General features: G+C 39.4%; 2 protein-coding genes across 35 annotated transcripts in view; both read right to left on the bottom strand.

Moving 5' to 3' along the window:
* The window catches only part of SLC17A1 (solute carrier family 17 member 1), a 247,276-nt gene extending 234,352 nt beyond the window's left edge, over positions 1–12,924 (bottom strand). For 29 of the 33 annotated variants that reach the window (XM_070777555.1, XM_070777565.1, XM_070777574.1 and 26 more), the window contains exons 1-3: positions 12,818–12,924; positions 12,093–12,220; positions 4,224–4,396 (exon numbers count right to left, since the gene is read on the bottom strand). In XM_070777555.1, coding sequence (XP_070633656.1) covers positions 4,224–4,396; positions 12,093–12,220; positions 12,818–12,909 — 393 coding nt within the window. In that variant the 5' untranslated portion in view covers positions 12,910–12,924. Of the gene's footprint in view, positions 1–2,584; positions 2,668–4,223; positions 4,397–10,639; positions 10,725–12,092; positions 12,237–12,260; positions 12,368–12,817 lie in introns of those variants that run through there. The other 4 variants (XM_070777586.1, XM_070777587.1, XM_070777588.1 and 1 more) reach the window with 4 other exon arrangements.
* Positions 12,925–26,593: 13,669 nt separating this feature from the next.
* The window catches only part of SLC17A3 (solute carrier family 17 member 3), a 39,428-nt gene continuing 38,946 nt past the window's right edge, over positions 26,594–27,075 (bottom strand). For both annotated transcript variants that reach the window (XM_070777602.1, XM_019986191.2), the window contains one exon: positions 26,594–26,985. The gene's annotated coding sequence lies outside the window, so the exon portion shown is untranslated. The remainder of the gene's footprint in view (positions 26,986–27,075) is intronic.

The following is a 27,075-nucleotide window of genomic DNA, read 5'->3' as shown; positions in this document are numbered from 1 at the left end:
AGGAAAAAAAAAATGGAGCACCAGAACAAGATTGCCAGGTGAATGTAAATGCTGCCCCTTTGGGAGATATCGGCTCTCTGGAGTACAGCAAAGAGAGAACACGAGGATGGCATTCACTGGCTTCTGTCCCCAAAGGGAAAGAACCCCAGAAGACCCTGGATGTGTATTAAACTAGATGCTTGTGCCTCAAGTCAACAGTTTATGGTAAGCAAATAAACCTCCTTCATAGAATGTCTTGGTGCTTTTCAAACACCTGTTTCCGTGCTGTGTCAAGGGGTAGGTGAGTCCATGGGCAAGCCATTTAAGAACCATTTCTCAGTTCCCTTTACCCTTGTGGGACTTGTGTTTGTGAGCCCTGTTGGCTTTCAGAGCTAGACCTTTGGGTGGCTTATCTCTCAGGCGCAGGGATGATGCCCAATGCGGGGTTCAGACTCTTCACTCCTGAGGGGGATGTCTTGCTGGGTCACCTTGCCAGGGGTTTGCAGTGAGATTGTGTCTCAGCATTTCCTCTTGGTTATGGGCATTTTCTTGTTCTCCTGATGTGTAGGAGTATTCATCTTTTGATTTTTTTCCCAGAGGAAAACCTTCCATAGGTATCTGTATATTTGGTGTGTCTGTAAGAGGAGGTGAGTCCAGAACATTTCTACAGGTTCACCTTCAACATCTCTAATACTTATTTCTTAAATAATACATGCAAACTCCTCTGTAGAATACCATGTAGTACTACATTTACTGCAGTTATTAATTTCCACTTGCCCCTTCTCATCCTTTTTCTCTATTCAGTTAACCTTGTTCACAAAACAACATATCCCCCTAACAACACACACACTGATCCCAGAGAGCAAAGTAGCAATAGAGAGAATATCAAATCATGAAGAGAAGTTCTCATGCTGAACTATGGGAATAATTGAATGGGATAATAAAGGAAAAAAGGCCATTCCTCTTCTTTCACTTGGCTCTGATGCGGCATGTTTTGTTGTCTGTCTCGGGAGTGGATTCCTTTGCTGGTTTTGGCTAGGGGGTCTTGCATAGTTTTGTTGCTTTATTAAATCTGACATAAGAAATTTTTAATATTGAACTTACAGTTTGGACTATGAGGAGGTTGCAGTATTTTTGGACTCACTGCACAGGAAGAAATTTTAATTTTAGTATGTGAGGACAAGATGAAAACTTCTTTGGAAATGTCTAAGATAGTCCCTTTCTCTAAACTGTCTATGCACTTGCATAATTAGTTTATTTTAGATAAAGAATGAATGTTCTAAATGGAACTCTTGGTTGACTATGAAATAAGCAACTAGATAGGAGCCTGCCTGTTTGTTCTCTTTTCACTGTTATCTTGCGCCCTTCATCCTGTCTCCCTTTCTCAAATCCCTGTCATCCTATAGCTGTAGATAGTGATGTCTTGTCTGATAGAAAGGACTTCCATGAGAGATTTGGTAGAAACATCACTCTGAGTATATTGAAAACTAATAGTGAGGGGCCTCTATATAGTAGCCAAGTGGTCATGGAAGCTCCAGATCTTTTTCATTGGTGGGAGGTTACTCAGAGGATGGAACAAGATGCTCTGCCATATTTTTCTAAATGACAGGTATTTTCCCAAGGAAATCAGTATTCACCTTTCCCCATATCAGGTGATTCAGCACACATTTGCTCGACTCTCCCTGTGCAGATTATTCAGAATATTGGGTTGTTTTTTTCATGGCATAAAGCCATCACTCTTTATAGTGGAGTGTAGAAAAAGAAGAAAAGTGGGCACCATAGTTGAATGCAAACCACTCGCCTCAGATGAAATTCCCCACACCAGAAGAATAAAGCCTGAGTATTTCCATATTCAATCCATTAACTAGTTATCATTAAAGTACTCTGTATATAAATAAAGTAACCTATATAAATCTTAGGAATAAATATATATACATCTGTATGAGTCATATAAATGAAAAAATAGATAATATCCCAGTAGGTAAAATGCACTAAGGGTATCAATAGATAACTTATAAGAGAAAAAAATGGTAATGACCAATAAATATAGATCACAGAAATATAAAATGTATACATTCATTAATAAATTTTAAAGTTATCACAGAATTTCTATCAGATTGGTAAATTTTAAACAAAATAAAATAATTATATATATATTTTTTGGCTGTTTTGGCAAAGGGAAGACAGAGGATATTTCTCATTTATGTGTAACACTTTCTCATCTTCCTTCCTTTTCTTTTCTATACTCAGTGTCCCGGATTGCGCTCTCTTTGGTTTCTGTTCTCTCTTGTTTTCCTTGTTATTTGATTTCTTTTCTAAAATGTTCTGTCTAGTATTATCGTACCAGTTTTCTGAGTTCTGTCAATTTCTTTTCTTTTTTTTCCCGTTCATCCGCTATCTGAGCAGAGACTTCTATCACCGGGACATCTCGGCTTTGAGTACCTAAATGTGCTACACTATAATGTCCTTTCCTAGTTATAGTTACTTTGCTAGTTTTTAGGTTCATTTGTAATTTCAGTTTACAATTTAGGTCTGCTTTGGGAAAATAATCTGGTGAGTTTTCATATTTGAGAATAATTATCTATTCGATTTCTTCATCTAGTACCTTTGTAGAGGAGAAAACTGAATTCCTTTTCTATGACTCTTATTTGAAGAAGGTCAATTCTCCTGGATTACAGCAGCAGATTCCTGGCGGGGAGGAGAAGGGGAGGGGTATGGTGAATGTGCCAAAGAAAAGTTTCAAGCTTCACAGTTTGAGCTGCCCCTTCTTTTACTACAGTGAAGGAAATAAAATACAGCTTTTGTGAGTAGCCATTTCTCTAGAAAATGGGGTTCTTGATATTTAAACCAAGGCAATGGAATACCAAGAATTAAAAAATTTTGAATAAAATTGATTTTTTGACAAATTTTTTGAAGTACAGTTGACACAATAAACTGTGTATTTAATCTTTGTCATAAAGTATACAACTTCTTAAATTCTTAAATGCGTAACTTCATAGGATATAGAATTTTAGTTTGGCAGGTTTTTTTTTTCTTTCAGTACTTTAGAGATTTCACTTCTTTCTTTATGTTTGAGTGGTGTCCGATAAGAAATCTTCTGTAATTTTTATCCTTGTTCTTCTGTAGTCTTTTTCCTCCAGATTTATTTGAGATATTCTTTTTGTCTTGGTTTTCTGCAATTTAAATATGTATGTCTGGGTGGTAATTCTTGTTGTTCTTGATTAATTTTCTTTTTAGTATTTATCCTGTTTAGTGTTCTGAATTTATGGTTTGGTGTGTGCCATTAACTTCAAAAAGTTCTCAGCCATTAATTTTTCAAATATTTCTTCTTTCCATTTTTCCTACTCTTTCTGATATTCTAATCAAGCACGTGTTACACCTTTTGGTATTGTCCACAGTTCTGGGATGTTCTGCTTAGTTTTTTATTTTTTAATCTATTTCATTTTAGCTTGGGAAGTTTGTGTATTCAAGTTCACTGATTCTTTCCTCACCTGTGTTGATACTACATATGAGCCCATCAAGGCATTCTTTATACCTGTTATAATTGCCATGATTTCTACTATTTCTTTTTTATTCTAATAATATCCACCTCTCTATTGACATTACCTCTCTGGTGTTGTATTCTTTTCCCATTAGACCCCTGACATATTGATTACAGTTATTTTAAATTCCCTGTAGGAATTCCTACATATGTGTCAAATCTGAGACCTGGTTCTGATGCTTATGTTAAAAAAAAATCAGGGTACAGTACATTACATATAGAGCATTACTCTTAATGTAAATAGGGGTGAAAATAAGGAAATATTTTATTTGCTTGTGTATTAAAAAAGGGACATAAAAAATTATAGTGAAAAAATAGTTTTTCCTATTTCCATTTCTTTTGTACTACATTTTCTGATAGTTATCAACCCATTACCTTCTGTAGGTGAAATTAACAAAACATGTAAATATACTGTAAGTTAAAAACATAAATAAGAAAGAAAATGTGTTGATTTCTATTTCTTATTTAAGATGTTTTCCTTTTTTCTCTTGTCCAAACTTCTCTTGCCCTTTACAAATACTGAGACATACTTTAGTCATGGGACATCTTCATTTAGGTTACTGCTGATGAGGTAGATCAAGACTTGAGTTTCTTTTTTGAATAATTACTATCACATCAATTATGATAACATTCAATCTCTACACAAATTAGTTAGCAAGATAGGATTTTAAACTTATGACTGTGTGTAATATTTTTGATATACCTTTATGTTATCCTGGAGCTCCTTTGTGGAGGTGTTGGACAAACCATGTGGCTCCGTGCTGTTCACCATGGCTATCATTGTGAGGCTCAGACACACACGCTGTGACATTATTATAACATTACAGAGGAGCAGGAAGACAGCGATTCCATAACGAACGGAACAAAAATATGGAACTGGAATGTACGAGAGAAAATATCCATCGTTAACACAGCTGAGGAAAAAAACATATTTTAACATTAGGGGCCCAAATTTCCTAGTGGCCCTTCCTAATAAGTGGCCCTTCCTAATGTTTATTTTAAAGGGACCATTTTTAAAAACACCCTGAGTTACTCTTGGAAATAAGTCCCCTGAATAACCAACAAGACCTTCCCTCAAGCAAACTACTTTATTCTCAAAACTTACATGACTAGTCTGATTGAGAAACTCATATGTGCACATTGCAGAAGAAAGTTGCATTTAAAAAAAAGTACTGTGTAACGTAATTGGCTTCCAATTAAAATAAATAAATTTTTAAAAAAGTAATGTATTTGAGCTAGCTTCAAGCTACAGTAATCAATGCAGTGTTAGTGTGAGACCAAACAAATTCATCTATAGGAGAAAATAGGGAGTCCAGAAAGAGAGGAATATATATGATCATATGTTTTTGAATAAATGCACTAATGCAATTCAATGGAAGATACTAGTCTTTTCAACAAATGGCCTTTCTCAAGAGAAATAAAAATACATATCTACAAAAAGCTTGTACTGAATTGTTTATGGCAGCTTTATTTAAAATAGCTGGATCTTTGGAATGGATGAACATACTGTAGTATATTAATACAATGGATATTACTCAGAAATACAAAGGAAGGAAACACTGATACACTCAACAATCTGGATGAATCTCAACAAACATTTGCTCAGCTAAAGAAGCTAGACACCAAAGAGTGAATACCATTTTTATGCATGCTATTTCTATGAATTTTAAAAATAGGCAAAATTAATTTATGTGGCTAGATATTAAATAACAATTCCCTCTTGGTAAGGAGGGCAAAGGGGCATCATGGGACTTTAAACTAATGTAATGTTCTATGAGTCTTGTTTGTAAGTTTATACATTTCTCAAAGCACATCTAAATATACACTTAAGATCCATATTTTATTTTATATAATTATACTTCAATAAATATTAAAGTATTCAATAGTGGTGTTGGGAAAACTGGACAATCACATGTGAAAGAATGAAACTGGACCACTCTCTTATACCATATACAAAAATTAAGTAAAAATGGATTAAAATTTGAACTCAAGACATGAAACCATAAAATATCTAGAACATACAGATGGTAAATTCCCTGACATAGGTCTTGGCAATGATCTTTTAATAAGACACCAAAAGCAAAAGCAGAGAAAGCAAAAATGAACAAAGGGCACTGTATCAAACTAAAAGTCTTCTGGACAGCAAAGGAAATTATAAACAAAATGAAAGGGCAACCTACTGAATGGGAGAAGACATTTGCAAATCATTTATCTGAAAGGGGTTAGACTGCAAAATATAAAAAGAACTCAATTTTGTTTTTATTCTGTATTGAGATGTAGCCAATTAACAAACAGTGTGACAGTTTCAGGGGGACGGCAAAAGGACTCAGCCATACAAATATATGTATCAACTCTCCCTCAAACTCTCTTCCCATCCAGGCTGCCACATAACATTGAGCAGAGTGAAAAGAACTCACACAATTTAAAAGGAAAAATTTTTAAAAAGCAAAAACAAAAAAATCTGATTAAGAAATGGGCAGAACTGAAGAGACATTTTTCCAAAGAAGACATGCATGTAGTTAAGAGGTACATGGAAAGATGTTCAGCATTACTCATCATTAGGAAAATGCAAATCAAAACTATAATGGGATAGCATCTTATACCTTTGAAAATGACTTTTATCAAAAAAGGTAAGAAATGAGTGTTGGCAAGGATGTGGACATTTTTGGACTTCCCAGGTTGTCCAGTGGTTAAGACTCAGTGCCTGCACCACAGGGGTTGTGGGTTCCATTTCTCCTGTGTGAAACTAACATCCCACATGCCCTGCGGTGCAGATAAAAATTTAAAAAGACACACACACAAAAAAAGGATGTGTAGTAGGCAGAATAATGCCCCGGCCACATACATCAAAAAAAATTGTGTAGAGAAACTGTGATCACATATCAGATTGGCATAGATCCAAAAGCACATTTGTTGGCAAGCCTGAAAGAAAAGAGGATGGAACCTCCGTTATTACAACCCAGCAGAGGTTTTAAATTGTCTGTGGTTAGCATTGGAGAAGGAAATGGCAGCCCACTCCAGTGTTCTTGCCTGGAGAATCCCAGGGACGGAGGAGCCTGGTGGGCTGCCGTCTATGGGGTCGCACAGAGTCGGACACAACTGAAGTGACTTAGCATACCATAGCATAGTATAAAGAAATAATTTTTTGGCCACACCATGCAGCAGGGGGTTAGTTTCCCCATCAGGGATTGAACCTGCACCCCAGGCAGTGGAAGCTCGGAGTCTTAGCCACTGGTCAGTCAGGGAGATGTTATATTCATGTAGCTAGCCAAAAGTTAATCTTGTTTCTAAAAATTCATCTCCTAATTTGGAGAGGTTTTTTATGTACGGAATGTGCAAATTATGATTTTATCTCTTTTCCTATCCTTCTGTCTTTAACTTCATGGTATCATTGCATCAGAACCACGAGTATATTACTGATTGTATCAAGCAGTTCTGGTTTTATGCCATTGTTCCTGATTTACACAGAGTAATTCTAATGTTTTTACATTTTGGATAATGTTTGTTGGAGGTTCTTTGTAGATATGCTTTATGAAGTGTATTTATTTCTATTGCTGTGTTAAACAATTTTCACAAACTTAATGACTTAAAATGGCACCCTTTTAATAAAAGATTCACAATTCTGCAGATCATAAGTTTTAGCATGATGTGGTTGGATTTTTCACTCCTGGTCTCAAAGGTTAAAATCAAGTGATCAGGCAAGATGAGTTCTCAGGTGGAGGTTCTCTGGAAGGAACTATTGGAAGAGTTCAGTTTTCTGTGGTTGTTGTACTTCTGTTGCTATTTCCCTGCTGACTGTCAGCTAAGAGTTACTCTCAGTTTTAAGATGTTGTGCATTATGCTGCTTGTCACACGGCCCCCTGTATCCCCAAAACCAGCGAGGAAGAATCTCTTCTGTTAAATGCTTCTCGTGCTTTGAATCTCTAGCTGCTCTCTGACTTCTAGATCCAGATTTAAAAAGCTCCTGTGATTAGATCAGTCCTACCTAGATTTAAGATCAGCTGATTATGGACCATGCTTAGATCTGCAACGTCCCTTCAAAGCAGCACCTTCCTTGGCATTTGCTTAAATAACTGAAGGGATGTGTATGGGGCCAGAATCTTGTGGGCAGTCTTAGAACAATTCACTCTCTAGTCCCAGAAGATCCATGTTCATGCCATATACAAAACATACTCACCCCATCCCAAAGTTCCTTAAGGTCTCATCTCATTACACTATCAATTCAAGTCCAAATCCTCATCAAAATGTCAGCTCAAATTTACAAAATTTAAAACAAATACGGAGAAAGCTTCTAAAAGTAACCCACTATGGGAACAGTATCTCTCAGCGAACTTGTGAAATTAGAGAGACAAGTTACACACTCGCAATGTTTCTACTTATAATGGTGGGACAGGCATAGGATAATTGATATGGACATTCCAGTTTCAAAAGGGGGAGAAATGGAGTGTTAAAAGAAGTCACTGATCAATAAGAGTTTTGAAGTTCAGTTAGACAAATGTTGAACTTTTATTGAGGCCTGGGGATAATCCTTATGGCCCTTGGCTCTGCCCTCTGAGCTCTCTGCTTAATCCTCTGCCCTTTGGTTCCACCCAAGAGTGCAAAGGGGCCGTCTTAGAGTACTGTCCATCACATAGTCATAGTTACCTAATAGTGTTCATCAGGAATGAATGTTAATCTCATAAAGATTTTTTTTGTATCTAATGAGATCATCATATAGTTTTCTTCTTTAATTTGTATTGAATGACAATTATTTACTTTGTAATAGAAAACTATTCTTTCATTTCTAGGATTGGACTTAGTTTTTGCAATTTTTAAAATTAAAAAAAAATTTGTTTTGCTAATGTTTTATTAGGATTTTTGTACCTTTTAAAAATAGTGTTAATTTTGCTTTACATATTTGAGTCTATTTAGTTACATAAGTTTTTTTTTTCAATGATCCCACTGAATTGAATTTTGTATCATTGTACATTTTTGAAGAATTGTTTGAAACAGTAGAAGATTTTAAATTAGATAAATTAGATAACTTTATATAAATTATCTAAATAAATTATAATATAGTCATACCAAATTCATATGCAACTTTAAAAAATGATGAGGAAGCTCTTTATGTACAACTGTAGGATTCCATTTAGATATATTATAAAGTGAAAAAAGTAACATTAGTACCTGGAAAGTTAGTTTCTTGACAGATCTCCCTTTGTAAACAGATAAGAATATTAGATAAAAATTTATTTAAAGTTAACAGTTCATTGAAAGTGTGAATGATCTGGCAGGAAAGATGAGATACTCAGGCCAAAGATTTTGTGAAGACAGAGTCCTCAAGGCATAGACTGATCATTGAAGGAAGATTTTTTCCCTGAAGACATTTGATCTCAGGTTGCTTTTTGCCTCCCAGAGAATGGGGCAACAGGAATCAGACACCAATGCCCTGGCAATGGAAGAGTCTAGTAAGTGACCCTTTCCTTAAATGTTTAGATGCCAAAGACTTGCTGAGTCAGTGAGGGGAAAATCCATTGCCTCCTAACCTTTTCCAGGAGGCAAAAATTTTTGCCCTGTTTGAACCTTGAGATTGAGCAAAAGGAAGAAAAAAATGTCTTAGAAATTTAATCATTACCCAGCCCTTCCTTTGCCTTTAAACTCACTGGCCTTGGGTCATCTGCAAAACATTTCAAACCACACACGTATACATGCACACTGAGATGACTTGCGTCAAAGCTTTCTAAGCAACCTCATCCTTTTTAAAATTCTCAAAAGCAAAAGGGGAATAAGTAGACCTGAAAATCTGAAGGAAACAGTGGGAAAATTCCTAGATGAGGGAAAAAAAAGCCTCTAGAGGGCAAAGAGGAAGCTATCTTCACCATGTGTGGGATAGGGCTTGTCACAGTCAATTAAGGGTACCCTTCTGAGTTTTGTTCTTTTCTCTACATTGCTCCAGAAACAATATGAATTATTTCTAAATAAGTCTTGAAAAAAAGGAATCATAGGAGTTTAGAAAGGAATATAAAAAAAAGGTATAGGTGTGTTTAACAGTCACTTTGCTGTATAGCAGAAATTAGCATAACATTGTAAATCAACTATAAGTCAATAAAAACAAAGAACAAAAAATCTGAAACTCAAAAAAAGAAATCACACACAAAAAGAGAAATCACAAGGAGTGTTCTAAAGTGGTTGGGACTGAGTAACAGTAAGATACTACTTGTCAAGCTCTGGAAAGAGCAAATTTTACACCTCAGAACATATTTATTAAAAAGAGAGAACTCAAAGACTTGGAAAATGAACAATGGATGAACCCAAAGATCCTAAAAAGAAGTAAATGTTAAACATAAAGGCAGAAATCAATTTTATATACATATATATATGTTTATATCTTTTATATGTTCACATATAATTAAAATTCCATGGATAGAGGAGCCTGGTGGGCTACAGTCCACAGGGTCACAAAGAGTTGGATACATCTGAGCACACAGACACTAGACTAGATAATTTGAATACAAAGGGACAATATGAAAATACCAAAATAATTATCAAAATTGACACAAGAAGAAATATAAAATAGGCCACTAATATTTATATAAATTGAAAAAGTATGCAATTTGTAGCCCACCCTCTCTTCTAGGATTTTTGTCCCCCTTAGTGTAGATATAATGCTAATCTGATAGCAGTAATTCCATATTGTTTTTCCCCTGCCCTACTTGAGATAAACAATCTAAAAAATATCCTGTAAATATTCAGCTGTTGATGTTGAAGGGTGCAGTGACTCAAGAACATTTATCCTGCCTCACTTCCATCCATGTATCTGTCTCTCTGTCTCCTTGAGGTAGAACCAAAATAGTCCCCCCTCTTTCTGACATTCTCTACCAAGTGATAAACTGACAGGTGTATAAGAATCAAAATAACAGTATGAATAATCTTGGTATGTGGGTTATTTTATTTAGGGTTTTTCTAATGGAAAATCATGGCAGGGATATTTTCCACCCCCCCCCCCCACCTCCTTTCCTGAACATTTCTAAGATGCTTTACATTTTAGCGCATGTGTTTATGGACAAAATCTTCTCACATGGAATCAATAGTGTCCTGTTTAAGAAGAAGGAAGCCTATGTCATAGAGAATAATTTCTACCTTTCCCTGGAGAGACCTGGTTATCCACTTGCATAATGGTGTTATGGGTGTTTTTCTTCTTGCTGAAGAGTTTGTTTTCTATCCCCTGCAAGTGCAAAACACACTGACATCAGCATTACAGAGGGAAGAACTGGTTAAAATCCACCTAGCACCTCTCTCTGCTTTAAAACATTAATCCAAGGGAAACTTGCTTTGTCATACCAGTACCCATTGTTTTGACATTTCACTTTTATGATATTTTTGTTGATTACAAAATACGCAGAAAACCTGAAAACTCTAAAAAGCAAACAAGACATCCTGCCAATCCATAATTCTATATCTAGCGAAGATATCCCTCCAAAGTGAAAGAGAAAGACTGTCAAACAAAACTTGAGAGAATTCATTGCCAGGAAATCTACCCTGTAGGGAATGTGAAAGAAAGGAAGCTTTTCAGACAGAAGCAGATTACTGAAGGTAGCTCATCAGTAAAGAACCTGCTTACAATGCAGGAGATGAGGCAAAAGCCTCAGGTTCCATTCCTAGGTCAGGAAGATCCCCCAGACAAGGAAATGGCAACCCACTCCAGTATTCTTGCCTGGGAAATACCAAGGACAGCCCATGGGGTCACAAAAGAATCAGACGTGATTTAGCAACTAAACAACAAACTTGGATGTACAAAAAGAAAGGAAGGATGTCAGAAAAGGAATTAAAGGTAACATACAATTCTTTGTTTTTCTTATATCTTCGTCAAGCTAAAAGATTAGGGAGGAGGGTTCAGGATGGGGAACACAAGTATACCTGTGGCGGATTCATTTCGATATTTGGCAAAACCAATACAATATTGTCAAGTTTAAAAATTAAAAAAAATTAAAAAAAAATGCTTTTACAAGGAGAGGCAAATCATTCTCCTCACTACCCTGGACAAAATGACCCCTGCTGCCAGGTCTGCATTTGTCGGTGGGAAGCTCGACAAAGTGGGTGAATCAAAGAGTTTTGTCTATATCAGCATGTATGACATCAGATGCTCAAAAAATACTTAAAATTTCTAAGGCTGGGTTTGTAAAGTATATATAAATGAGCAGTCTGTCAACCACCATTATTACCCACTGGGACATCTGGGGCTGCCGTTTATTTCTGTATACATATACACACACACATACCACCACCGCCTCAAGCACACATACTCTCCATGCCACTCACACATACACAAGGACTAAACACCACACAATACACACTTCTCTTTCCTTTATTGACATAACTGTCCACCTCAAACTCATCCCTAGGAATGTTTTTTTCTTTCCCTTGTGAAAAATCTATAAAAATATATAGTTTGTCCAACTCCCCCATCCAAATTTCCTCAGATTGCTAAATAGCTTTGATAAAATCTCTAATAGAAACCGTCCTTATTAATCCTTCTGGAGAATTAATTCTAAACTTCACTTTATGAATAATATATAAGCATATAGTTACTAACCTGATTTAGGACAGAAAAGTGATTCCTTTTTGTCCTGTGAAGACTTGCCTGTCAAATTTAAAAAATATTGAATTTCTGGATTTGCTAATTTCAGCCACTTAAATCCTTCACCATATCCTTTGATCTCCCTAGGTCAAAGTTAAAAATTTAATTTTTAACTTCACTTACATTTTTGCCTTGAATCTTCAGGGGAGGGGAGGGAGTCTTAAAATCATCCAAGGGACTAGAAACCTCCTAGAAATCTGCCAGTCATTTCCTGACTTTAATAGACAAACCCCCCCCAGCCCCACCCCGCCCTGCCCTGCCACCCCCCAGGCTCATTCTCTATTAGGAGGCAGAACCTGCCTGTCCCATAAGAGTTTCCAGGATTTTTCTATTGAGGGTGGCTCCATGTCTACAGTGCTATTTTGACAGGCATGCTATGGTGTTCTAAATGCTTTGTAAATGTCCTACTGGCTTTCTGCCCCATCTTCCTTCCCTCCCTTCTTTCCATCCTTCCTTCTTCCCTCCTTTCCCTTCTGCCTCTCCTCTTGTTTCCTCTCCCCATCCCCCCTCATCTCTTCCAAAGGTCACATCTGTTTGGTATTCAAGCTACTCAGAAAGAGGGGCATTTTACTGAGGTGTGTTCTCTGAGGACTGTGACTTCCCTCATGGCTTCCCCTGCAACGACTGTAAGTTCTCCTTGTTAAGCCTCCTGTCTATAGCAGTACTTGGGAGCATTTTACCTTGGAACTCTTTGAAGACAAGCTACTGGATAGGGACATCTAAGCCCTGAAATCAAAAATTTTGCACTATAATTTCTTACATACTGAAGCATTTTAAAGTTTTTTATGCTTTCAAAGTGCTTAACATATGTTTGGCACATAGAAGATGCTCTATAACATGATCAAGTTATTTTCTCTCTAAAAAAAAAAAAAGAAAAGAAATGTTGAAACAGAAGTAGAGTCACAGATACAGAAAACAAACTTATGGGTCCCAGAGGGTAAGTGGGGGAGAGATAGATTGGAAAATTGGGATTGACATATACACACTACTTACTATATATAAAATATATAACTAATAAGGACCTATTGTGTAGCACAGGGAACTCAATACTCTGTGATGGCCTATATGGGAAAAGAATTTTAAAAGAGAGTGGCTATATATACAACTTGTAATTTATACATATATATATATATATGATTCACTTTGCTGTACACCTGAAACTCATACAACATTGTAAATCAACTATACTCCAATAAAAATATTTTACAATATGTTGAAAACTTTAACTCATTTGCCCAAGAGTCTTTGATACCTTGTTATATTCACCTGGATTTTTTCTTTTTCTGAAGTCCAGGTTATGCTGATTTTTATCTGGCTCTTTCAGGATGTTTTTACTATTTGTCCTATCTGACACAAAGGCTGTCAATTTCTGACATTTTCTGGGAAAGGGGCCCATTTATTGACTGAAAGTCCTAGGTCAACAGTTGTTTAATGTCCATGTTTTAAGCAAACAACCTTCCCATCTGGTGTCAATATCCCCAGTTCTAGGTACTGATTACCCAGGAGGGAACCATCATTCTGTTTGCTGACCCAAAAGCTTTATACTGCTTTGTTATACCCTTCGAAATTGCTTCTGGATTCTACATCTGGATTCTGTGTTTTCCTTATTAAGTTTTTAAGTTTAACATTTTATTATGGAAAGTTTCAAACACATAGGAAAAAAAGTAGATCAATCTAATATAACCACAGACCCATTAACCAGTTTTCATAATTTTCAATATTTGGCCATTTGAGTTTCCATATACCATACCCAACAGTGGTTTTCTGTATTATATCATGTCATTTCTCCAACAAAAAGTACAGAATGGCCATATAATTCATTAGGACTTGGGAAAACATGCCATCATCACATCTAACAGATAAGCAATAACTCCTTAATATCATCTAATATCATGAAAATTTTCCTAATTGCTTCAAAGTTATTCATTTATACTCTATTTATTTAAATGAGGACCCAAACAAGATCCACATATGACACTTAATTGTTGTGGCTCTCAGGTCTAATTTCATAACAGTCTTCCACCCACCCACATTTTCTATTTGCTGTTATTTAAAACACTACAACAAGAGTCGTTTGCAGAATTATTCTAATAATTGATGTGACTAATTGTTTTCTATGTCATTTGATATATTTCTTTATCCCCTTACATCCTGAAAACTCTGGGTACGTAGAATTGGTTAGATTCAGGAAAAGAGTACTTCGTAGGGGTGTCTGATGGCTTTCACCACAGCAGGTTGTCTCACTTTTAGTAAAACTGATCAGTGTGTTCAGATATTCTCAGCTTGACTTATCCACTAACAAAGTACTTATCAACCTTTCACCTGTGGTTTTTGGTGGTTGTTAATGTTACCTAGAACTGTTATTTCATTATAAATTGCAAAATGATGACTCTAGAATACTATTGTGCCTTCATTTATGAGCTGCAATTTTCTACAAAATAGGAAGGAAATTCACCTAGTCAAATATTTGGTTACCCTGAAATACAGATTTAATAGGAAAGTCAGGATAAGTACTTAAAACTTTTCAGAGTAATAATTCAATGCCGTAGTAAAAATGACCAAGTAAAATGACCTCATGGAATCAGTCCTTACTCTATTTTGATGCTCAAATTATCTCTTCTTTGGCCAGCAGGAGTCCCTTCAAGCTGGCTCCTATGTCATTATGACATGACCCTAGTGATCTTGGATAGTTTGTTTTCTAGCACACAGTATTTTCTAGGGTCCTCATATATTTTCTGTTCCCAGACCTGGACTTGCTAAAGGACTGCTGGTTCCTTTCAGAAAGAAACAATATTAAGAGACCACATACTGGGCATTGGGGTGCATCTAGCTATTTCAGTGGAAGAACTCAGAAAAAGTATTTTTTAGGAAAAAAAAATTCTAATATTTCCAAATCAAACTGAATATTATAGCAATTTTTTTAAAAGTTGAATTTTATACTCTTGCATTTTCCCTTTATGTTGAACACCTTGGTTCTTAATTACTTTTCTTGCTTTATTGTAATATAATCATATTAATATAAAAATAACACTAACATTATTACTCGAATAAATTTTTTGCCTCTTTTAGAAGCAGACCTTGAGATCAAGATTCCTGTAAAAGTGATTTAATAGGTAGTATTTTCAGAAAAACAATAAAGACAGTAGGGAAGTAAGGAGAAAAAGAAAGGCGAGCAAACAAGGGTGTGGTAACAACCTAAATCTGGAGGAAGGTAATTTGGGGTTAATTCTGCAAGGGAGCAATGGGCATAGCCTAGGCCATACCTCAGAGTTTTTCTAACCAAAGCTAAAGAAGTTGGAGTATTTATATGCCAGCATCTATCTATCACTGGCCAAGGGCTGCCTCCAGGAGGTCCTGAGTCCCCAGGCACTTCTTTCAGTGAGTACAGGTCAAGTAGTGCGGGGAGCTGCCCATGAGAACGGGGTCCTGTGTCTGAAGGACACAGCTCTGGGAGCTCCCTCAGTCCTTGAGGGTTTGCTTGCAAACATAGCTCTCTGTCCCGCCACCCCAGAGATTAGGCAATTATTTACTGCAGACACCTGGAGTTCTGGACAAACTTCTCACTCACAGGGAAATGTTATCTGGTGTAAGAAATAATAACAGGGTGCCATTCCCATGCTCTCAAGATTTCTTGTGACTTTTTGTAAGATGTACAGGTCAACCAAGAAAAAATGTTAACTGTCTTGTCTTTCTCACGCTCTCCTGTATAAATATAAGATGCTGAATAAAGTCGTGGTCAGACCGCTTCCCTTTGTGGAGATGTGTCTGATCCTCTCGACCCCGTCTTTGTTGTAGTATTCTTTTGCTGTAGTTTTCTTTCTCAGCCGCGCCGTGCATTTTCTCGGGACCTGATCGACTTTGCCGGCTGGCACCAGCAAGTAGGTTCCAGCAGCCCAAGGACAGCCCTCAAACCAAGTGATGGGTGTGCTGGCTATTGCCAATGAAAGCACAAGGGGCATTGGTATTCACGCCCCAAAATGTAAAAGACCCCAGAAGATACGGGCAGAACACTGACAGCTTGCTGTTCTTCACACTATCCAGTTCCATTCTCTATTGAATTAAGTTCATAGCACTGATTCTTTAGGAAGAAAAAATTAATGAAACATTACCTGCCCGCAGCTGCAATCGTCCCAAAGACTTAACTGATATTCACCATCTTCCCTCATCCACCTCTTACAGGTCTCCTCTCTTGGCCAATCCTTTTGTTGCTTTGGGTTGCTTGCAGAGTATGGTAACCTAATAATTCATCTCTGGAGGTTTGATGTCACAACTCTACTGTAGTTGCTGTAATTACCTATTCATAGTTAAAAAGGGCACGAGATTTCCCAAGCTCTGGACATACTTGTCCCTGTCCCTATTATGCAGTAGTAACCAACCATCTCATAATGATCAGGGTTAATTACTCTGGCCAGTCTGGTGACTCCTTTCTTTTGCTCTCGGGTCTACCAGCAAGAGGATCCCAACATGACAAGTCAGCACTCATAGTTTTAGGGATTTTGGAACCCTTACTGAGCCCACTCCTGGAAGTATTCCTCTTTTCTGGGAACTAGGACTTCTATACATGCTGAAAATAAAGTTCTATTAACGATATGCCATCTGGCAAAACATATGCAATTAAGACTACCATTGAATTAAGTGGACTTCTCAGGTGGCACTAGTGGTAAAGAATCCGCCTGCCAGTGCAGGAGATGCAGGTCTGATCCCTGGGCCAGGAAGATCCCCTGGAGAAGGAAATGACAACCCACTCCAGTATTTTTGCCTGGGAAATCCCATGGACAGAAGAGTCTGTCAGGCTACAGTCCATAGGGTCCCAAACAGTTGGATACGACTGAAGCGATTTAGCACCCACTGTCATTGGATTAAGTCTATGGTAATTCTTCATCTTCTGTTATAATCCATTTTTGCTGGGGCCACAAAATGGTGAGTTGAATGGGAACATGATAGAGGCCATCATCCCAGTATCCTGTAAATCTTTTAAAATGGCATTACTCTCTGCTATTCCACCTGCCATGCAGTATTGCTTTTGAATTGCTAATTTGCCAGTAGTGGACAATTTCAGGTGTTCCATTTAGGCTTATATAACATCAAGTCTTGAGTCATAGTATTGTATCCCCATATTGTCAAAGTCTCCCTTATCCAGCCTTACATTTTGCCCCAAAACCCTGGTCCCATATTTCAGGCACACTCTCCAGATCCCTGATACTTTGTTGGTGAATAGTCCCTTCCCTCCCTTAGTGGGACCAGAACTATTCCAGTTAAGACACACTAGGATCTAACCTCAGAGAAGGCAGTGGCAACCCACTTCAGTACTCTTGTCTGGAAAATCCCATGGATGGAGGAGCCTGGTAGGCTGCAGTCCATGGGGTCCTGAAGAGTTGGACACGACTGAGCAACTTCACTTTCACTTTTTACTTTCATGCATTGGAGAAGGAAATGGCAACCCACTCCAGTGTTCTTGCCTGGAGAATCCCAGGGATGGGGGAGCCTGGTGGGCTGCCGACTATGGGGTCGCACAGAGTCGGACACGACTGAAGCGACTTAGCAGCAGCAGCAGGATCTAACCTAGTTATTTGTCTCATGTTAGGTTTATTATTTGTTAGGTATTAAAGGAAAAGAGAATAGAACTTGAACAGTCTTCAGAGAGGCTGCTATCTGCCAATAGCAGAGCAAATAAGTTTCAGGTTTATCTAAAATGTGATATTAGCATAAAAGACATTTGGTGCCTTTAAATAGTCTTGTGTTTTTGCTAATCTAACAATCAAATCTTGAATCTAGTCTTTAGAGTATATCTTCCCTCCATTGGAGACTGTAATATCTATGTGCCAGCATGGAGGTTTTCTGACTTTCATATCATGTTCTTAGTCGCTCAGTCATGTCCAACTCTTTGCGACCTCATGGACTATAGCCCGCCAGGCTCCTCTGTCCATGGGGATTCTCCAGGCAGTGATACTAGAGTGGTTGCCAAGGTCTCCTCCAGGGGATCTTCCGTATCATGCTCTGATATAATTCTCCCATTTGAGTCCCTCAGTGGTTCTGACCAACACACAGCCAACCTCGAAGTTGTTATAATTGCTATTTCTCCATATCTCTCAAGACTAGAAGTATTGACTAAGCCAGTGCATGCCCTTTCACCTGTATCTCACTTCCCATCCCAATGTTCTGCTACTGTTACAGAAGGCCAAGACGACTACTGCTACCTTTACTAATATCAAATGTGTCCTTGTGTCATCCGACTTGAGTGATTCAACTCCAGAAGTCTATCCCGAGACTGTCTCCTAGGTTCCCTTGTAGAAACAGTTGTCTTGGATCAAATCCTCTAGAACCAGATCTTGAAATAATTCCTATGAAAATGATCTATTAGCACACATTCTCAAGAAAAACCGTCAGAGAAGATCTAGAAGGGATATCAAGTAAGTTTCAGATCAATTCTTAGGGAGTTTGAGAGACAGTGTAGATTTTGTCTCAGAGTAGGAGCAAGGAAGCTGTGGCAATGAATTATTGGCCTCTTGTTCCTGGAGGACATAAATTCTCAGGCATGTTCCTGTTGGTAGGCAAAACAGGCTCCTAGGCAGCTCTCTAGGAAGGCAAATAGGTGCCAGGTACTGGAAATGAAAGCTCACCTTAAATTAGTATGCATTCTGGTTAAGGCACATGGAGGATGTGTATTGCAGTTACTGCATGTAGTTGAAGATTTCTTTTTGATGGGAAAGAACCTCTACATTAATTTTTTAGCACACATATAGCTAAGGTAGGGATTATCTCAGGATGAACCTAAGCTGTTTCTATTAATAATAGTCAGATCAAAATATGTTTGGTTTATGGAGAAATCCAATGGAGTAATTCTCACCAGGAATGTCTTCATAAGTGACTAAAGATCCTCTGGGAATGAGGAAAATCAGAAAAAAAAAAAAAAAAGAAAAGAAAAAGAATGATGGAGCCAGGCACAGAATCTCAATAATGCCGATTCAGTAACAATGGCATAGTAAATAGGGGCAATTATTTAGAGAGTAAAAGTGAGTGTGGTTCAGCCCTTCAGACTTCATGAGGAGAGAGGGGTCTGCAGTTAAAAACTAAAGGAGCAGTTTTACCAGAATCTCTTTAAGACAGATAGTTCTGCTTGAAACTCATGCAATGAAGTGGGAAGGGACACTTGGAAGATATTGGTTTCTGGGCTGCACCCCACAGGCCTGCAAGCCCTGTACTTGCCCATCCTCGAAACTGAAGAATAAGCCTAGAGTCATTGACAGAAACATCAGTGGTGTAACGGATAGAGAATCCTACATGTTTGAAGCCAGGTTCTGGAGTGACAGACCCCATGTGGGGAGGAAGGCAGGCAGGACGTGGCAGCAGTCTTAATTGGGTTGGGGTGGTGGGGCCAGGAGGCTACCATTTATAGGGGAATTGATATCAGGTTGGCTCATCAGTTACCAGGGAAACCAGCAACGAGGGCACATCCCTCACAGCCCCTCAGGTTAACAACCATCATGAGGGCCGATGTTTTGCTTTAATAAACTAGCAGGTGGAGCCATTCTGGCCTAAGGGGCAGGGGGAAAAGCATGCTCACGTGAGGGACTGAGTCAAGTTGGCTCATTGGTTACCAGGGAAACCAGCAGAGGGGCATGCCTCTCATGGCCCCTTTGATAAGTAATTATAATGGAAATGCTCTGATCTAAAGTTAGAACAATCATTAACTGGGGCTGCAGCAAGTTTGAAGGATGGTCGGTAGTGTGGGTAGGGAGGAGCTGAAGCAGGCATGGGATGAGCAGATGTACAGACAGCAGGAGAACAGCCACCTTGAGCGGCCTGACAAAACACCCCTCCCCTATACGTCCTGCACGATCCTTACAATCTTGCTCCCCCACTACTGACCTTCCACATTACCCTGGGGTTAGGCATGCAGAGGTGAACTGCAACTAAATACCACAAATGCAAAATAGATGATAGCAGCTAAAGAGTGTTAGGAGTCTAAGAGGTGGGCAAACTTTAGTCAGGCCCTTATTGGGTCAATTTTTCATGGAAGGTCCAAAGGAGGACCACATTGGCATCTCCCTGTAGACCCAGCAATCTAACTCATTTCATAGGGAGACCACTATTGTCACCCAGTCTGTGAACAGATTTCCTCTGCTCAGACTAGGGATGAGACATAAGTTAACAGGCGCAGTACAGGGGAGAGCATGACCATTAAGCAAAATACAAGCAGTACCTGCATTCTGAGGTAATAGCACCCCTGCCTGGGGTTTCTGTCCTGGCCTGAGGACCTCACTACCCATCCACCTGCAGACCCCATAGCTGAGGGCTGAATACTGGCGAGATCATATAAGACCTCAGGGTTAGTAGAATGGCATCCTTCTCCAGTAGGGGGCCTAGATTAGTTACCTTAGTCCTTTTAGGTGGGGCCCAGGAGGAGGAGACAGGTGAAACCTGTAAGTCCCTTTCTAATTTTCTTCCCCATAAGGCTGCAAATCCAAACCATGGGGACTTACCTGCCAGTCTCAGGGCCATGTTGTTACAATGTGCTTCACTGGGGAAGATCCAATGATGAGGGCAAAAGTGCATTATTGTCCTGACCAACAGTTGGCAACAGTCCTTCAGTGGTCAACTAGTGAACTCGATGGCACTGACTAGTTGCCTCTGAGTTAAGATGGTGTCAGCACTGGGACCACTGCTCCTGGGATGTGTTCACTGCTGAAGGAGTGGGTTTCCTGTCTCAAATGTTGAAGCAACTCATTTGCAGCCCCAGCAGCAATGGAGTTGTGAGGCAGGGGAAGATGCCACTGTGTGTCATTCTCACCGACCCATTCCTGAACTTCATGGCTGCAAAAGTGGATTCCCTCATCACTACTGATGTCCATGGGGGGTCCTGAATCCCACACACAGCTGTTCTAGACCCCAAACAGTGGCTTATTCACCAGCTATCTCTTTGGAATCTAATGAGCCATGATCATGGGCCTGCTACTTTTAAACTAGAAAGAGGCTCTGTGGTTAACAGGATATTGTCAACATAATGGAAAGAGAAAGATGCTTCTCATAGTAGACAGCTGCCACAAGGCCCCATATACTAGTGAACAGCCTGCATGTTCAGAGTCACCCCTGCAACTTTCTGTTCCTTGTCCTTATTTCCTAACATCTCGCACTCACAAGAGTTTCCTCCACCTTCTGGCTGACTCACCATTCTGCACCCTGCAAGCCTTGTACTTGCCCAGCCTTGAGACCAAAGAAATAACCTGGAGACAGTGATGAAGACAGCAGGGGCTTATTGGACAGGAGACCGTATATGTCTGAAGCCAGGTCCTAGAGCAGCACCTCCACAGCATACGGCAACCAAGGAGCAAAACACGGAAGGGCTGGGCCTGGGGGAGGTTACCATTTATAGGGGGAATGACATCAAGGAGGTTGGCTCATCAGTTACCAGGGAAACCAACAGCCAGGGCACTTCCCTCCCAGCCCCTCAGGTTAACGATCATGAGCACAGCTGTTTCCCTTTAATAAACTAGCAGGTGGAGCCGTTCTGGCCTAAGGAGCAGGTGGAAAGCACATTCCTGTGAATAGAGTGTAGGTGAAGCATGTGTAGGTCAAGCAGGCGATGTACAGAGAGTAAGAGATAAGCCACCTTGAGAGGCCTGACCATACACTAGTGCTTTAACTCAGTTCACCAGATATTCATTAAAAATGCTTATTCTGGAGACTCAAAGGAGCATGGCACAGCCTTGGAATGTCGGGGCCTTCAGCATGTCAGTTACATCTATTTAGTGCTCTCAGTGACAAGTTTGTGTTGTTCAGTCACTTGCTCAGTCACTAAGTCGTGTCTGACTCTTTTTGACACCATGGACTACAGCACACCAGGCTTCCCTGTCCACTATCTCCCAGAATTTGTTCAGATTTATGTTCATTGAGTCAGTGATGCCATCTAACCCTCTCATGTTCTGCACCCTCTTCTCTTTTTGCCTTCAATCTTTCCTGGTGTCAGGGTCTTTTCCAGTGAGTTGGCTCTTCACATCAGGTGGCCAAAGCATTGGAGCTTCAGCTTCAGCAAGAACCTGTCATTTGTGGGGGCCCTTTCCAAGCTTCTACTGGAGGGAGGCAGGGCACTAGAAATATGTTCATATAGTCTTAAGTGTTTGAATGTTTTGACCAGTTTTTAATCACAGTTGTTTAAGACCACTATCTGTCTCCATTCTGTTGGCCACCATGAGTGCTGGGTGATGAAGTGATGGATGCAACTGTTTAATAATGATAATGCAAAGCTTAAGTGAGAATATGTTTAATCTGGGCTAGAAATTAGGATATGTTTGTGTGGTTTAGGTCAATAATGGGTAGAGTTGAATTAGCTAACCTTGTATAAGAACAGCTTCCTGCTGCTAAGTCACTTCAGTCGTGTCCAACTCTGTGCAACCCCATAGACGGCAGCCCACCAGGCTCCCCCGTCCCTGGTATCCTCCAGGCAAGAATACTGGAGTGGGTTGCCATTTCCTTCTCCAATGCATGCAAGTGAAAAGTGAAAGTGAAGTCGCTCAGTCGTGTCCAACTCCTAGCAACCACATGGACTGCAGCCTACCAGTCTCCTCTGTCCATGGAATTTGCCAGGCAAGAGTACTGGAGTGGATTGCCATTGCCTTCTCCACAGCCTCCTGGGATAATTATTATATCATCCATAATGCCTACTCATGTGTGTAATGGAATTTAAATACAATGAAAAGGAGTGAATCAAATGAACATGGGGTTTCCCAGGTGGAGCTAGTGGTAAAGAACCTACTTGCCAATGCAGGAGACCTAAGAGACACAGGTTCAATCCCTGGGTCAGGAAGATCCCCTGGAGAAGGGCGGGGCAACCCACTCCAGTGTTCTTGCCTGGAGAATCCCAGGGACGGGGGAGCCTGGTGGGCTGCCGTTTATGGGGTCGCACAGAGTTGCAGACGACTGAAGTGATGCAGCAGCAGCAGCAGCAGCAGATGTCTGAGATACTGTTTTTATTTCTTTTGGATACATAGAACTGGGGCTGCTGGATCATGCAATAATTCTGTTTTTAATTTTTTGAGGAATCACCATACTGTTTTCTTTAGTGGCTGCACCACTACCTTCCCATCAACATTGTACAGGGGTCCCTTTTCTCCACATCCTCACCAACACTTGTTATCTATTATTTTCTTGATAATGGACATTCTAATATGTATGAGATGATATCTCATTGTAGTTTTGAATTGCATTTCACTGATGATTAATGATGTTGAGCACTTTTCATGTAACTGTTGGCCACTTTCATGCCTTCTTTTGGAAAATGTCTATTCAGTTCTTCTACCCATTTTTAAGTTGGGTTTTTTTCATTATTGAGTTGTATGAGTTCTTTATATTTTGGATATAACCCATTATCAAACATATGATGGGCTTCCTTGGTGGTTCAACAGTAAAGAATCTACCTGCTATTCAGGAGCTGAAGGAGATACAGGTTTAATCCCTGGGTCGGGAAGATCCTCTGGAGGAAGACACAGCAACCCACTCCAAGTATTCTTGCCGGGAGAATCCCATGGACAGAGAAATCCCATGGTGGGCTACAGTCCATGGGTTCACAGAGAGTTGCACATGACTGAAGTGACTTAGCATGCATGGAAACATATCATTTGCAAATATTCTCTTCTATTAAGTAGGTTGTTTTTTCATTTGTTGATGGACTTTTTCCTGGAATCCCATTCTTAAAGATTGTTTCAGATTTTACATTTTCTTTCTATATATTTTCTTTCTATATGCCTTCAAATAAGGCAGACTCCTATATTTGAATCCTTATTGTGTTTTCAAAGACCTTGCTCCGTCTCTTCACCCTGTCCTTCCATAACTTCACTCCCATTCCAGCGTTTCTTCCCCAAAGCTTCCCTGGGCCAGGTTCCTTTCCCCACTAGGTCACTCTTCCTTTCCCTCTGTTCTCCTCTGGCTATATTCCCATCCCTTCCTCTTCCCAACTAAACTTTCTGAAAATAATTATCTTGTTTCCTCTACTCTCTCATTCCTCTTCACCCACCATCAAACTGCAAAATGACCTGCATACCCATGTCTCTGCTGAATATGTCATGAAAAAGCCACCAGTGAACTACTAATCACAAGGTGATTGTGTTCCTTTCCTGACCTCACTGAACTGAATTGCAGTATACTTGTTGTTGATCTGCCATCTCTCTTTAAGGCCGTGAGTTCCCATGATAGTCGTATCCTCCTATTGTTCCTCACAGGTACAAGTCTGACTGTTTAATCTCTGTTGTGTGTGGGCATTTCTTATTCTTTCCACTCCTTGAATGTTGGCATTCTGTCTTTGGCTTGGTATTTTTTCATTCATAGGCTCTTCCTGAGCACTACACATTTAGGTCTTTAGTACTGAGCGTACATACTTTTATATCTTTGTCTCTATCCCAGTCTTTTTTGCAAGTTTCAGATATACAGTCAGGCTTTTTGTTGGACTTGCTGTTATGCATTGAATTGTCTCCCCCAAAGATGTTGAAATCCCCCAGAACCAAATGTCACCTTATTTGGAAGTAAGGTCTTTGCAGATAACCAAGTTAAGATGAAGTCATTCAGGTGGGCACTAATTAAATACGACTTGTATCTTTATAAATTAGGGGATTTATTTTTTGGCTGCATCTGTGACTTGTGGGTTCTTAGTTCCCTGACCATAGATCAAGCCCTGGCAAGAGCAGTGGAAGTGCTGAATCCTAACCACTGGACCACCAGAGAATTCCCCAAACAGGGAAATTCTGACACCGAGACAGAAATGTAGAGAGGGGAGATGAGATGAAGACACACAGAGAAAACTGTCTACATGCCAAAGCATGCCTGGAGCTACCGGAAGAGAGGCATGAGACAGATTCTCTCTCACAAATCTCAGAAGGAACCAACTCTGCTGACATTTTGCTTTTGGATTTCTAGAATTTTGAGACAATAAATTACTACTGTTTAAGCCACAAGCCTGAGGTATTTTGTTATGGCAGTCCAGAAAAGTTATACACACACATGCTTGTTTATCCCACTTCTACTACTAATTCATGTCTCAAAGTCATCATTGTCTTCCCCCTGAAAAGGACTCTTCCTGAATTCTCTGGCTTAGATATTCAGACCACTCTCTATCCCATATCTAAGGTTAGAGGCTCAGGACTCCTATCTCCTCTCTTCTCCTGCATCCATCTAACCCAATGCCATGATCTTTCAATTCTACCTCCTGAACATTATTCATGTCTTTCTTCTTTCCATGCTAGCTCTTCTAGCGCTAGGTCAGTCCTCACTGCTGCTGTGTGGACCACTAACTAGTTTCCCTGATTCTGGAATTGAGCCAGCATGGTCTATCTAGAAAAAAAATCTGCCCATGTCACTATCAATGCTAGGATACTCTTCAAGCTTTTTAACATGGCAAACAAGACCTCCATGCTCTGTCACACTCACCTCTCTACCTTAATCTTCTGTCCTTCACTAACTGACCATGTAGGCAAGTGACTCCCTTTAGAATCCATCTTTTTTCTTGCTTTCATGCTTTTGCATAAGTTGTTTTCCAACATGGGAAATTTTACCATAACCCTCCTCATTTAACATATAGATCAGGAATTACCTGCAGAAGATCTCCCCTTTGTTCTTCAGTTTAGGATTAGAACCCCTCATCTGTCTCCTCCAATGACCTGTATGTTCCCCTGCTATTGTACCTAAGATAATGCACTGCCATGTATATTATGTCTATCTTCAACATTTGAATAGGGACTGTGTCTAATTTACCCGAGTGTTCCAAGGGTTTAGATTCTAGACTATGGAAAATCTCAGTAATTGCTCTTGCTTATTCAAATGTGACCTTCTTTATCCTTGCCCTAAGTTTTCACGCAGAACTAGTGTCCATAACATCAATTCTATACAAAATAACTTAATGGCTATAATCTATTCTACTTGGTAAAGATCATCACGGGGAGCAACCTAAAATGTAGTTCTGGTCCCTCTGAACATGCTATGACCTACTGACACCACAAGTTATAATTTAAAGAAATACTGATCTATGTCATGTTTTGAGCTTTATATATGACTTTACTGAAATCATTGGATCCTAGAAGGAGAAACATTGCAGTGGGTAATTTGAGGACACTATTAAATGAGACATAGGGCTGAGACAGTGGGAAGAAAACCATAAGATATTCCAGGGCTTGCAACATAAAGGCCAAAAAAGGTTTGAAAGGACAGGGGGAGAGAGATGTTACAAGAAAGTATGGAGAGGGTTGTTCGCTAGGAGCTGTGAACTGCAGAGGATGGACCAGCCACCTGCAGTCTCCATAGGGAGGAACAGTAGAGATAAATACTCCTATCCTCACTCTCCTGCCTCTCCTGAAAATCCAGCAGAAGGCAGGAGAGAAAGTGTGGGGTGCAAACCACACAGGTCAGCCTCCTGGGGCCTGAGCAGGATAGAGGGGAGTGGAGCACACAAAGGAAGGAACACACGGACTATATTGAGCCCAACAGATATAAATCAGTATTCGTTTTTGCAAATGGGAGGAACCATTGCATTAGTGAGGTTATTGCCCTGCATTAAGAGTTTCAAAACATTGTTTCCTGCTTAGAGATCCAAAATCTATGAATCTAGTATACTGGGTCCCGTACAGCAGCTCCTTTGAATCCATTGTTAATTCTGTAAAGATGACAACTTTTTTCTTGGCTATCATTTTATTTGGATTTTCATTCATCTGATATTTTCCTCAAAAATAAGTCTGAGTAAAATAAAGAAATGATCTCGGATTTGAAAAGAGCTACAGCAAGGAAAATTTTTTCTGTTTGTCCACCACTGAAGCCTTCTCATTTATGAAATAAAGTACCTAATGACTTTCCATCCAAAGTGGGGTAACTAAGAAAGAAAAATGACATAGAGTTAAAAATGTAATATTCCAACATAAAATAAAAATTTAAAAGTTTAAATAGTGCCTCTGTGGTTTTA

Source organism: Bos indicus, chromosome 23, assembly GCF_029378745.1.
Source record: "Bos indicus isolate NIAB-ARS_2022 breed Sahiwal x Tharparkar chromosome 23, NIAB-ARS_B.indTharparkar_mat_pri_1.0, whole genome shotgun sequence".
Taxonomy (NCBI): Eukaryota; Metazoa; Chordata; class Mammalia; order Artiodactyla; family Bovidae; genus Bos; species Bos indicus.
This window is presented reverse-complemented; position numbering and strand designations above follow the sequence as displayed.